This window comes from Oncorhynchus mykiss, chromosome 10 (genome assembly GCF_013265735.2).
Source record: "Oncorhynchus mykiss isolate Arlee chromosome 10, USDA_OmykA_1.1, whole genome shotgun sequence".
NCBI lineage: Eukaryota > Metazoa > Chordata > Actinopteri > Salmoniformes > Salmonidae > Oncorhynchus > Oncorhynchus mykiss.
In genome coordinates, this window is record NC_048574.1 from 18,851,632 (window position 1) to 18,866,083 (window position 14,452).

Consider the following 14,452-nt stretch of genomic DNA (forward strand, 5'->3'; position numbering starts at 1 on the left):
TGCAGATCTCCTCTAGAGCAGTGATGTTTTGGGGCTGTTGCTGGGCAACACGGACTTTCAACTGCCTCCAAAGATTTTCTATGGGGTTGAGATCTGGAGACTGGCTAGGCCACTCCTTCATTGCCCAGGTGGTGTGTTTGGGATCATTGTCAGACCCAGCCACGTTTCATCTTCAATGCCCTTGCTGATGGAAGGAGGTTTTCACTCAAAATCTCACGATACATGGCCCCATTCATTCTTTCCTTTACACGGATCAGTCGTCCTGGTCCCTTTGCAGAAAAACAGCCCCAAAGCATGATGTTTCCACCCCCATGCTTCACAGTAGGTATGGTGTTCTTTGGATGCAACTCAGCATTCTTTGTCCTCCAAACACGACGAGTTGAGTTTTTACCAAAAAGTTATATTTTGGTTTCATCTGACCATATGACATTCTCCCAATCTTCTTCTGGATCATCCAAATGCTCTCTAGCAAACTTCAGACGGGCCTGGACATGTACTGGCTTAAGCAGGGGGACACGTCTGGCACTGCAGGATTTGAGTCCCTGGCGGCGTAGTGTGTCACTGATGGTAGGCTTTGTTACTTTGGCCATAGTGGAATATGGAGTGTGACTGTTTGAGGTTGTGGACAGGTGTCTTTTATACTGATAACAAGTTCAATCAGGTGCCATTAATACAGGTAATGTGTGGAGGACAGAGGAGCCTCTTAAAGAAGAAGTTACAGGTCTGTGAGAGCCAGAAATCTTGCTTGTTTGTAGGTGACCAAATACTTATTTTCCACCATAATTTGCAAATAAATTCATTAAAAATCCTACAATGTGATTTTCTGGAATTTCTCATTTTTTCTGTCATAGTTGAAGTGTACTTATGATGAAAATTAGAGGCCTCTCTCATCTTTTTAAGTGGGAGAACTTGCACAATTGGTGGCTGACTAAATACTTTTTTGCCCCACTGAATAAGCCCTTGACGACAATGTAACCTCCTGTTCCGAGGACGTGAGGACGACGGTCCGATGTCAGAATGGTTCAGATAATAACTACAGAACGAAGCCAACATCAGCGTGAGCTTTGGTTGCGAATGGTATGAACTTTGAACTCTTATTCACTACAGAAGTGATACCTCCTAGCTGTTGAGTTAGCAACAGCCGCTGCAAACGAGGGTTAGGAAGGAACAGATATAGTATCCCATCTACCATCCCGTCTACCGTTACTACAACGTATTCAATTTACCAGCAGAGACATTCTTCAAAAGAACAAAGGACTCGGTTGGGCAACACGGCCTTCCATCTTCCACCAACCTACCGAAACGCAGCTCAGAGTAAATATTTATTGCATTTTCCTTTTCCAAATGGGCGGTAATTTAGGATGCATAAGATACTGTATTTACGATAGCACAGCTTCACCCTTTGTTCCCAGTCTTCCCGCTCTTTCACTCAAACCCAGCCCCTTTTCTTTTGTGTAACAAGCTGTCATATCTGTTTCGCCCGCTAGGGACGTTTTCCTTTATGACGTAATTTGTAATCAAGTTATGATTTAATTATGTGTATGTGTAATTCTGTGTGATTAGTTAGGTATTTAGTAAATAAGTAATTAAACCCCATTTTGTATTGCTGATTCAACTTGTGAGCCAGGGTTCGTGCAGATAACCAAGAATTTACAACTTTCAGACGAGACTGAATTAAGATGACGATTAATATTGACTGCTATGGATGTAAAATATTACTAGGTCTTTAAGAGTTTATTCGGAAGATAACAGCTCTATAAATATTATTTCGTGGTGCCCGACTCTAGTTAATTACATTTACATGATTAGCTCAATCAGGTAATATTAATGACGGATAAATAATTTTATAGAATAGCATGTCATATCACTTAATCCGGCATAGCCAAAGACACGACACTGTGCTCCTTCTCCTCTTCCTGTGATGTCATTCATTGTTTGTTGGTCTGTAGTTTACTGTGCTGCTTCTTCTCTTCCTGTGATGTTATTCGTTGTTTGTTGGTCTGTAGGTTACTGTGCTGCTTCTTCTCTTCCTGTGATGTCATTCGTTGTTTGTTAGTTGGTCTGTAAGTTACTGTGCTCCTTCTCTTCCTGTTTGTAGGTTGCTGCTACACCACTTTGCAGTGTAGAGGTTGCAAGTGACATAACACAAGCTGCCAAACTAGAGCAGTAGGTACTCTACCCTTACAGTTATATGTACCAGGAAAGCCCACCTATGGATGTGAAACACATACAACTGCAGAACATTGAGGTACTAACACATCTAATGATCTGTGAGGCCAAATGTCATCAGACAGCTGAAAGCCATGCTGTGGCGAGACAACTTGTGGCTCCGGCCATACTGTATGTGTTGGCTGACTGTATTTCCCCTGCAATAGAATACAGATGGTACGTTATAGTATGGAAACATGTTTTTGCCCCAGAATTTTCAAGCCTTTGAAGATACCAATTGATAGCTTTGCAATGCGAAAACCAAAAGCACAGAGCACTTTTAGTTAGAGAGAGAGATACATGTTTAGCCATTGAATAGATGGGAATAGATACTCCTCCCGTATCGGCCAGATCTATACAGTTGCATGCCTCCCTGAATTTAGCGTAATGGCTTTATTACCTGCCCATTTTTGCTCCCTCTCCCCTCTCTGCATGATTGCTGCTGGGAAAATGCTGCCTGCAGCGATATGTTCCTTTTTAGAGCACAGAAATAATGACACGACATGGCGTAATGGATTTGATACAAGCTACGTGCTACGAGGCAACGAAGGGGCAGAAAATTGTTGGTGGGGGTGATGAAGGGACAGTAGAAAGAAAAACAAATCTGAGAGGCAATTCCACAGGAAAAAAAGAGCACAAGCTTCCGCTGAATGCCGCCCCCCCAGCATCTCATAAATGTATTAGAGATTGAAGTCACGGCCCGGGCTCCAATCTCGATAATCGAAAACAAACCTGGTTTAATCCCTCGGGTGTCCTCTGTTGCCTTTCTACGTAGCATCACGCACACACACACAACCTCCATGGGCAAACGTGCTGCAATGTTTATTGAATCAATGCACCCTCCAGATGCCAGCGAGAAGACAAACACAGGCGGTATCAAGGTCTTGGACTAACGGTCTCTCTGACAGGAAGTGGCACAATGTAATGCTGTTTCAGGTGTTGGGACATGCAGTGGAACAGGCCTTTATAGGGCTAATGAAAGGATTATTTTGTATGATCATGTAGTTAATGAAACATTTGGAAGAGTTTATACTCCAGATGGACCCTATGGAGTAGATCAGGCATGACATTTTTTTACTCTATATTGGCAGACATATGAAGTGAGGTTAAACACAGTTGTGGTGTGTTTGAAGCAAGCAGTTGAAGGCATCTCCACTCTGTCGTCTGATTTCTGTTGTAGTCTCCTCTTTTTCTCTCTCTCTCTCTCTTCCATAATGTGTAGCATGTAGTTGAAGCCAAATAAAAAAATGTTTCTCTCTCTCTCCTAAAGCTACATTGGGGACCCTGGACTTCAGTTTACTGTATGACCAGGAAAACAACGCTTTGCACTGTACCATCAACAAAGCCAAGGTGAGCATTCATGATGTTTGTCATTCAACGGGAAATTGTTTCCATGGTTTAGGGTTAACCAATGTAAAACAGACACACACAACCAGAACCACCCCAAGCATGGATCAACATCTCATAGGTTAATTCGTTATATCAGTTGTTAATTCATTACCAATCTGTGCTATTAAGCTGTTATCAAGTTTAAACTATAACCTTTTCCTAATGCTTGTCGAAATAGCAGATGTAGTATTGATACTCACATTTGTATTGCTTGGTAGTCACTGCAGCAATTCCATTTAAGTACCTAGGTCCAGGGCTCAATAGCAGTACATATTACGATCCATACATAGCAATATAGTAGGTAGCTGGTCTCTAACTAACTTTGCATAATGACAGGGAATAAATGGCATGTTTCTTGTTAAATAGTCAGACGTTTGCAATTTATCCTGCTTTAAATGCAGCCTGTAAATGGTACATTTACATCATTTCCCCCCCTATTTTGGATAAAAGATGAAGAGGACTTTTAGAGCTCAGCAGCTCTCTCTTTTCCTATTTTCAGATATCTAGAACGGTAACATAAAGTAGGCTCCACGGACATTCATGATGCTACATGGTTATATTTTGATCAAGGTGGTTGATAGCCTTTCTCTGTCGCAAACACACACACTCCAGGCTCATAGCTAAACATGTACCAGAGGCTCGCAGGGGGATCACTGGCAGCTTGTTTTGGCTCTGTCGGTGTGTGTGTGTGTGTTCTCTGCTTCTTGCCACTCCGTGGTCATGTGAAGGGTATTTCCTCTGACAACAGGCTTCTGGTAGCATCTGTTGCTGTTCACTTTACTCTGGATCCAAACAAAGCCTTTAGTCTGTCCTTACAGCAGCTCTGCAGTACACACACAGGTCAACACAAGCACATGTGCATGCACAGGCTCACACACTCACGAACACACACACCCACAAAGGAAAACACACACATGCATGCACCTGCTTACGCACACACTCAAACCCACACAAAAACTCATGTGCATGCGCACGCACACATTCAAATCCACACACACTCAAATCCCCCCAAGAAGGGAAATCTCTTCATGTCTGAGGCTCAAAGCATTTCCCTCACTGTGTTTTGTTTAAATAATCGTCGCTTCTTCTTGAAGATGATTTTTAGGTTTCAGTTGCTCATTCACTGGGCTCTAGGACAAAGCAGGAAACATCTGTAGACATTTCAGATATCTATTCCCCTCTGTTGCTCACCCAAATTCTTTGTGACATTTACTAGTTAATGATCTCAAATGGATTTCCTGTGACCTACTGCATGCTATTGTATTGTGGCTTGGTCTGCAATAGGCCAGACAGGATGTCTGAATGCAGTGGCTCAAGAGGAATGTCTGAAATCAGGATTATTTACTGAAGACTGCATGCTTTCCAGCCCAAACAAACAGCGTCTCCATCCAAATCAACAAGGTGGGGAAAAAGTTACAGAGCCTCTGCTATCTTTTCCCTCTCCACTCGAAGATGAAGTGGCCATTTTCCTTTTCCACCTTGCTCGTAATTGTCTTTTCAGGATAAGTAGGTCCAATTTACCCAGCCAGATGCACAATGGCTGGCTTGGGGGGGAATGCCAGACAAGGAGAGTCAGGTCAGACACTTACTTTGCCCTCTTCCACATACCCTTTTCTCCTCAAAGAGAACCAGCTGGCAGATCTGAGAATAACCCCTTCTTGTTCCAATCCCTTCTATTCCCCAAGGAAAGAATTTAAGTCACAGGGGTAACACACTGGGGTCATGTTCAGCAGGGCATGCTGTATAATTTCTTTTTGCAATGGAAAATGAAAATCTGTGGTTTTAAGTTCAAGCAGTACCTCCCTCTTTCACCCCAGTTTCTCCCTACCAAACATGCCAATCTGAGATGCCAGATTAGGCCTTTGGTTAGTGACTTCCTCTGGGATTTCAGCTGCTCCAGCTGTCACAGTCAGTGCAAGGCTCTACATGAAACCCCAGGTGTCATAGTAGGCAGCAGGCTTCCTCTGCTCTGGTACCTGGCAGCGGACTAGCGAAGCCCCAGTCCAGGGAGCTCCAGGCGACTCCTTGGGCTTCCTCTCAAAGCCTTGGAACAGCAGCTGGGCTAGCATCAGAGAAACTCCCTGGGAGAGAGTGCTAGAGAGGCTCCCTCTGGGCTTGTGGATGGCCTCACTTTTTAGGGCGGTCTTCACTAGAACACAAAAAACACATTTGTATTTTTTTCACTGTTGGGATTTCTGCAAGGTTTTGAGGGTTTGAAGAGTATTCGGTCCCATTAGGGTGCTTGTCATCGCTTAACATAACTGGAATGCATGCCAAAAAGGCAAAATACTCAAATGCAGCAGCAGAGCCTTTTAAAACTCTGCTTTCTTTCTTTGGTGGTGGGGAAATTTCACCTCTATGACTTACTTGTGACAGACTAAATACCTGCTTCACGTAGATTTTGACATCCTCCACGCACTATCTTTAGTGCAAAAGTTAACACACTAGAAAAGACTGGTAAGATAAGCAGTTGAATGGAGTCGAGAAAACGTTTAAAGAGACTCCAGTTTTCTTTAATTCCCAAAAGAGGACATTGATGGGTGTTTTTCACTGGCATGGATTCATATGTTAATGTAAAGGCCACTCAGGACATGCATGGTCAATAAATAACTACAGGATTGATGCATTTCTGCCAAGAACAAAGTGTGCAGAAAAAGTTATATTTTTCTTTACTAATGTAAAACAAAGAATTCTCAGGAGAGAGAACAGAGGCCTATTCCCTATCTAGAGCACTTCATTACATTGTTTGATCCATCACCTGTTTTATTTAGACTGAATCATCAAGCATGATGAGCCACTCTGGACGAAGCTAGCGTAGATAGGCTAAGCATCGCTAGCTAGTGGATCTTGGCCGATAGTACTAATGACCGTGAGCAGTGGTATGGTCCCTCTCTCGCTGTGGAAAATACAATTGTTTGCTAAATCTAAGTAATATAGATAATATAGTACATTGGGAAGAACAAGTATTTGTTACTCTACCGATTTTGCAAGTTTTCCTACTTACAAAGCATGTAGAGGTCTGTAATTTTTATCATAGGTACACTTCAACTGTGAGAGATGGAATCTCAAACAAAAATCCAGAAAATCACATTGTATGATTTCTAAGTAATTATATTGCATTTTATTGCATGACATAAGTATTTGATACATCAGAAAAGCAGAGCTTAATTTTTGGTACAGAAACCTTTGTTTGCAATTACAGAGATCATACGTTTCCTGTAGTTCTTGACCAGGTTTGCACACACTGCAGCAGGGATTTTGGCCCACTCCTCCATACAGTCCTTCTCCAGATCCTTCAGGTTTCGGGGCTATCGCTGGGCAACACGGACTTTCAGCTCCCTCCAAAGATGTTCTATTGGGTTCAGGTCTGGAGACTGGCTAGGCCACTCCAGGACCTTGAGATGCTTCTTACGGAGCCACTCCTTAGTTGCCCTGGCTGTGTGTTTCGGGTCGTTGTCGTGGCTGGGTCTTCCAGCATGACCCATCTTCAATGCTCTTACTGAGGGAAGGAGGTTGTTGGCCAAGATCTCGCGATACAAGGCCCCATCCATCCTCCCCTCAATACGGTGCAGTCGTCCTGTCCCCTTTGCAGAAAAGCATCCCCAAAGAATGATGTTTCCACCTCCATGCTTCACGGTTGGGATTGTACTCATCCTTCTTCTTCCTCCAAACACGGCGAGTGGAGTTTAGACCAAAAAGCTCTATTTTTTGTCTCATCAGACCACATTACCTTCTCACATTCCTCCTCTGGATCATCCAGATGGTCATTGGCAAACTTCAGACGGGCCTGGACATGCGCTGGCTTGAGCAGGGGGACCTTGCATGCGCTGCAGGATTTTAATCCATGACGGCGTAGTGTGTTACTAATGGTTTTCCCAGCTCTCTTCAGGTCATTGACCAGGTCCTGCCGTGTAGTTCTGTGCTGATCCCTCAACTTCCTCATGATCATTGATGCCCCACGAGGTGAGATCTTGCATGGAGCGCCAGACCGAGGGTGATTGACCGTCATCTTGAACTTCTTCCATTTTCTAATATTTGCGCCAACAGTTGTTGCCTTCTCACCAAGCTGTTGGCCTATTGTCCTGTAGCCCATCCCAGCCTTGTGCAGGTCTATAATTTTATCCCTGATGTCTTTACACAGCTCCCTGGTCTTGGCCATTGTGGAGAGGTTGAAGTCTGTTTGATTGAGTCTGTGGACAAGTGTCTTTTATACAGGTAACAAGTTCAAACAGGTGCAGTTAATACAGGTAATGAGTGGAGAACAGGAGGGCTTCTTAAAGAAAAACTAACAGGTCTGTGAGAGCCGGAATTCTAACTGGTTGGTAGGTGATCAAATACTTATGTCATGCAATAACATGCAAATTAATTCCTTAAAAATCATACAATGTGATTTTCTGGATTTTTGTTTTAGATTTCATCTCTCACAGTTGAAGTGTACCTATGATACAAATGATAGACATGCTTTGTAAGTAGGAAAACCTGCAAAATAGGCAGTGTATCAAATACTTGTTCTCCCCACTGTATCTATGAACATATGTTGCCATCCACAAGGATACACTGTGTAGTAGGGAATGTTTTAAACTAAAAACTGGAAGTGTCAGAGTCAACGCAGGAGCTAGAAAGCGTTATAGACCGCCACTACCAGGCCCTGTCGGACATGAAACACGTCAAAGGCAGCATCCGCGCTAGCTCCGTCAAACGCCCAATGCACAAAAAGTCCCGGCTCCGGCCTAGTTCGTTTGACATCACCAGTTAAAGAGGTTCTTTCAGCATGGAGGCCATGGACGGTGCCAGTGCTGGAGTCTTTCGACAAAAGAAATTGTGAAATTGGAGATGCTAGAGACAATCCAACAGAGCATCTCAGAACTGACAGCTTGTTTGGAGTTCAGCCAAAAGGAAATAGACAAACTGAAGATGGAGAAAGAATATTTTAAAGGTACCATATGTAACATTTGGAATGGAGTTGAGACAATTTATTGGGAAATCAGAAAGCGGAAGGAGTCACTGCTTGGTGTACAATCTTGGGGAATGAGAGACAATCTATTGTTTTCTGGGATTTCTGAGACAGATAATGTCAAACAAGAGTATAGTGTGAAGGAATTTATGACTAAAAAGATGAAACTGCTCCCTGATTTGGTGGAGAAAATCACCTTCTTTAAGGTGCATAGAATGGGGAACTGTTTCAGAGGCAGATCTCGCACAATTATTGTGCGCTTTGAACATTTCAAAAGCAGGGGCAGAGAATGAAAAGGAACTAACTATGGGATGAATGACCACTTTCCCCATGACATAAGCAAGTACTATATTCTGTCATGAAAGAACACAGGGGCCGGAGCACCCGAGTTGCACCGGTTGTGGACAAAATGTACAGAAATGGCCAGCTGTTCCCGAGACACAAAAATTATCCCCTGGCTGTTTTAGTTCCCTCTTTGCCATGACTTCTGAATCCCGCATTCCACTAAAAAGACAATGACAGCATCTACAAGAATTTCACATTCTGTTGATTTGCAATTATCAAAGAAAGGACTGTATATCACCAATTTAAAGATGTGTAGCCTTCCTAATAAAATCAATGAAGTCTATGACTTGGTACATAAAAACAACGTGCATGTTCTAGCAATCACAGAGACCCATCTGGAAAATTGTAATACTGATAAACAGTTCAGGAATCAGTGGTTAAACTATTATTAGAAAGGACAGGAACAGACAAGGTGGTGGTGTTGCAATATATATATATATATATATATATATATATACAGTGCCTTGTGAAAGTATTTGGCCCCTTTGAACTTTGCGACCTTTTGCCACATTTCAGGCTTCAAACATAAAGATATAAAACTGTATTTTTTGTGAAGAATCAACAACAAGTGGGACACAATCATGAAGTGGAACGACATTTATTGGATATTTCAAACTTTTTTAACAAATCAAAAACTGAAAAATTGGGCGTGCAAAATTATTCAGCCCCTTTACTTTCAGTGCAGCAAACTCTCTCCAGAAGTTCAGTGAGGATCTCTGAATGATCCAATGTTGACCTAAATGACTAATGATGATAAATACAATCACCTGTGTGTAATCAAGTCTCCGTATAAATGCACCTGCACTGTGATAGTCTCAGAGGTCCGTTGAAAGCGCAGAGAGCATCATGAAGAACAAGGAACACACCAGGCAGGTCTGAGATACTGTTGTGAAGAAGTTTAAAGCCGGATTTGGATACAAAAAGATTTCCCAAGCTTTAAACATCCCAAGGAGCACTGTGCAAGCGATAATATTGAAATGGAAGGAGTATCAGACCACTGCAAATCTACCAAGACCTGGCCGTCCCTCTAAACTTTCAGCTCATACAAGGAGAAGACTGATCAGAGATGCAGCCAAGAGGCCCATGATCACTCTGGATGAACTGCAGAGATCTACAGCTGAGTTGGGAGACTCTGTCCATAGGACAACAATCAGTCGTATATTGCACAAATCTGGCCTTTATGGAAGTGGCAAGAAGAAAGCCATTTCTTAAAGATATCCATAAAAAGTGTTGTTTAAAGTTTGCCAGAAGCCACCTGGGAGACACACCAAACATGTGAAAGAAGGTGCTCTGGTCAGATGAAACCAAAATTTAACTTTTTGGCAACAATGCAAAACGTTATGTTTGGCGTAAAAGCAACACAGCTGAACACACCATCCCCACTGTCAAACATGGTGGTGGCAGCATCATGGTTTGGGCCTGCTTTTCTTCAGCAGGGACAGGGAAGATGGTTAAAATTGAAGGGAAGATGGATGGAGCCAAATACAGGACCATTCTGGAAGAAAACCTGATGGAGTCTGCAAAAGACCTGAGACTGGGACGGAGATTTGTCTTCCAATAAGACAATGATCCAAAACATAAAGCAAAATCTACAATGGAATGGTTCAAAAATAAACATATCCAGGTGTTAGAATGGCCAAGTCAAAGTCCAGACCTGAATCCAATCGAGAATCTGTGGAAAGAACTGAAAACTGCTGTTCACAAATGCTCTCCATCCAACCTCACTGAGCTCGAGCTGTTTTGCAAGGAGGAATGGGAAAAAATGTCAGTCTCTCGATGTGCAAAACTGATAGAGACATACCCCAAGCGACTTACAGCTGTAATCGCAGCAAAAGGTGGCGCTACAAAGTATTAACTTAAGGGGGCTGAATAATTTTGCACGCCCAATTTTTCAGTTTTTGATTTGTTCAAAAAGTTTGAAATATCCAATAAATGTCGTTCCACTTCATGATTGTGTCCCACTTGTTGTTGATTCTTCACAAAAAAAATACAGTTTTATATCTTTATGTTTGAAGCCTGAAATGTGGCAAAAGGTCGCAAAGTTCAAGGGGGCCGAATACTTTCGCAAGGCACTGTATATATATATTAACATTTCAACCACCAATTTTGGTGGGGTGTGTGTACAGGCAACCATGTTCAAATGTATCTTACCTGGATGATATACAGTATGTGACCATGCCTCTGATGAATTAAAGAGTTCTACATTCTCTGAGATTTTTCTCTGACACACCTGTATTTGGGGAGTTTTCCGATTCTTCTCTGCAGATCCTCTCAAGCTCTGTCAGGTTGGATGGGGAGTGTTGTTGCACAGCTATTTTCAGGTCCCTCCAGAGATGTTTGACCGGGTTCAAGTCCGGGCTCTGGCTGGGCCCACTCAAGGACATTCAGAGACTTGGACCGAAGCCACTCCTTTGTTGTCTTGGCTGTGTGTTTAGAGTCATTGTCCTGTTGGCAGGTGAACCTTTGCCCCAGTCTGAGATCCTGAGTGCTCTGGAGCAGGTTTTCATCAAGGATCTCTCTCTACAGTACTTTGCACCGTTCAGCTTTGCCTCGAACCTGACTAGTCTCCCAGTCCCTGCTGCTGAAAAACATCCCCACAGCATGATGCTGCCACCACAGTGCTTCACTTTAGGGATGGTGCCATGTTTTCTCCAGACTTGACACCTGGCATTCAGGCCAAAAAGAGTTCAATTTTGGTTTCATCAGACCACAGAATCTTGTTTCTCATGGTCTGAGAGTCATTAGGTGCCTTTTGGCAAACTCCAAGCGGGCTGCCATGTGCCTTTTAATGAGGAGTGCTGGTGGAGTGCTGCAGAGATAGTTGTCCTTCTGGAAGGTTTTCCCATCTCCACAGAGGTACTCTGGAGCTCTGTCAGAGTGACCATTGGGTTCTTGGTCAACTCCCTGACCAAGGCCCTTCTCCCGCCATTGCTCAGTTTGGCTGGGCGGCCAGCTTTCAGAAGAGTATTTGTGGTACCAAACTTCTTCCATTTAATAATGATTGAGGCCACTTTCTTCTTAGGGAAGGCAATGCTGCAGAAATGTTTTGGTACCCTTCCCCAGATATGTACCTGGACACAATTCTGTCTCAGAGCCCTTTGACCTAATGGCTTGGTTTTTGCTCTGACATGCACTGTCAACTTTGGGACCTTATATAGACAGGTGTGTGCCTTTCCAAATCATGTCCAATCAATTTAATTTACCACAGGTGGACTCCAATCAAGTTGTAGAAACATCTCAAGGATGATCAATGGAAACAGGATGCACCTGAGCTCAATTTCGAGTCTCATAGCAAAGGGTCTGAATACTTATGTCAATTTGCAAACATTTCTACAAACTAGTTTTAGCTTTGACATTATGGGGTATTGTGTGTGTAGATTGCTAAGGATTTTTCTTTTCGTTAATCCATTTTAGAATAAGGCTGTAATGTAACAACATGTGGAAAGAGCCAAGGGGTCTGAATACATTTCCAAGACACTGGAACTGTAAAAATGTTCTTGATGACTTAAAAGATATGCCTTGGGAATTGGTCTACCTTGAAGACAACATAAATCATGTAGTAGAATGTTTCACAACATTTTATAAGGACGGTTGATCGCCATGCCCAAATAATAATAGAAAAACTGTGAAGGTCAGCCCATCGCCACGGATAGACAATGAGCTATGTGTGGTTTTTACACAGCGATATGAGGCAAAGAGTCATGCTATTAACTCACAATTCGAATCTGATATAATGTTGTACAGGAAAACCGCGGAACTATGCTGTGTAACTGAATCATCAGAATGTAATATTCTTTTTTACAAAAATGCTTTCACTGTCTGCAAAAACAATCCCACATCAGTCTGGAATACTGTGAAAGGCCTCCTGGGCACATCCAGCACATAGTATCAATCTACTGTGGAAGTACAGTGCCTTGCGAAAGTATTCGGCCCCCTTGAACTTTGCGACCTTTTGCCACATTTCAGGCTTCAAACATAAAGATATAAAACTGTATTTTTTTGTGAAGAATCAACAACAAGTGGGACACAATCATGAAGTGGAACGACATTTATTGGATATTTCAAACTTTTAACAAATCAAAAACTGAAAAATTGGGCGTGCAAAATTATTCAGCCCCCTTAAATTAATACTTTGTAGCGCCACATTTTGCTGCGATTACAGCTGTAAGTCGCTTGGGGTATGTCTCTATCAATTTTGCACATCGAGAGACTGACATTTTTTCCCATTCCTCCTTGCAAAACAGCTCGAGCTCAGTGAGGTTGGATGGAGAGCATTTGTGAACAGCAGTTTTCAGTTCTTTCCACAGATTCTCGATTGGATTCAGGTCTGGACTTTGACTTGGCCATTCTAACACCTGGATATGTTTATTTTTGAACCATTCCATTGTAGATTTTGCTTTATGTTTTGGATCATTGTCTTGTTGGAAGACAAATCTCCATCCCAGTCTCAGGTCTTTTGCAGACTCCATCAGGTTTTCTTCCAGAATGGTCCTGTATTTGGCTCCATCCATCTTCCCTTCAATTTTAACCATCTTCCCTGTCCCTGCTGAAGAAAAGCAGGCCCAAACCATGATGCTGCCACCACCATGTTTGACAGTGGGGATGGTGTGTTCAGCTGTGTTGCTTTTACGCCAAACATAATGTTTTGCATTGTTGCCAAAAAGTGCAATTTTGGTTTCATCTGACCAGAGCACCTTCTTTCACATGTTTGGTGTGTCTCCCAGGTGGCTTGTGGCAAACTTTAAATGGCACTTTTTATGGATATCTTTAAGAAATAGCTTTCTTCTTGCCACTCTTCCATAAAGGCCAGATTTGTGCAATATACGACTGATTGTTGTCCTATGGACAGAGTCTCCCACCTCAGCTGTAGATCTCTGCAGTTCATCCAGAGTGATCATGGGCCTCTTGGCTGCATCTCTGATCAGTCTTCTCCTTGTATGAGCTGAAAGTTTAGAGGGACGGCCAGGTCTTGGTAGATTTGCAGTGGTCTGATACTCCTTCCATTTCAATATTATCGCTTGCACAGTGCTCCTTGGGATGTTTAAAGCTTGGGAAATCTTTTTGTATCCAAATCTGGCTTTAAACTTCTTCACAACAGTATCTCGGACCTGCCTGGTGTGTTCCTTGTTCTTCATGATGCTCTCTGTGCTTTTGACGGACCTCTGAGACTATCACAGTGCAGGTGCATTTATACGGAGACTTGATTACACACAGGTGGATTGTATTTATCATCATTAGTCATTTAGGTCAACATTGGATCATTCAGAGATCCTCACTGAACTTCTGGAGAGAGTTTGCTGCACTGAAAGTAAAGGGGCTGAATAATTTTGCACGCCCAATTTTTCCGTTTTTGATTTGTTAAAAAAGTTTGAAATATCCAATAAATGTCGTTCCACTTCATGATTGTGTCCCACTTGTTGTTGATTCTTCACAAAAATATACAGTTTTATATCTTTATGTTTGAAGCCTGAAATGTGGCAAAAGGTCGCAAAGTTCAAGGGGGCCGAATACTTTCGCAAGGCACTGTAAATTAGGAAATAAAAACAAAACCTATTG

The 14,452-nt window shown here is 42.6% G+C and overlaps 1 protein-coding gene across 2 annotated transcripts in view; it reads left to right on the plus strand.

The window, feature by feature from the left end:
* The window catches only part of LOC110533442 (double C2-like domain-containing protein beta), a 181,804-nt gene that overhangs the window by 74,435 nt on the left and 92,917 nt on the right, over positions 1 to 14,452 (plus strand). For both annotated transcript variants that reach the window (XR_005053594.1, XM_036989831.1), the window contains exon 2: positions 3,479 to 3,558. Coding sequence is in view for 1 of the 2 variants with exons in the window: in XM_036989831.1 (XP_036845726.1) it covers positions 3,479 to 3,558 (80 nt within the window). In the remaining variant the exon portion in view is untranslated. The remainder of the gene's footprint in view (positions 1 to 3,478; positions 3,559 to 14,452) is intronic.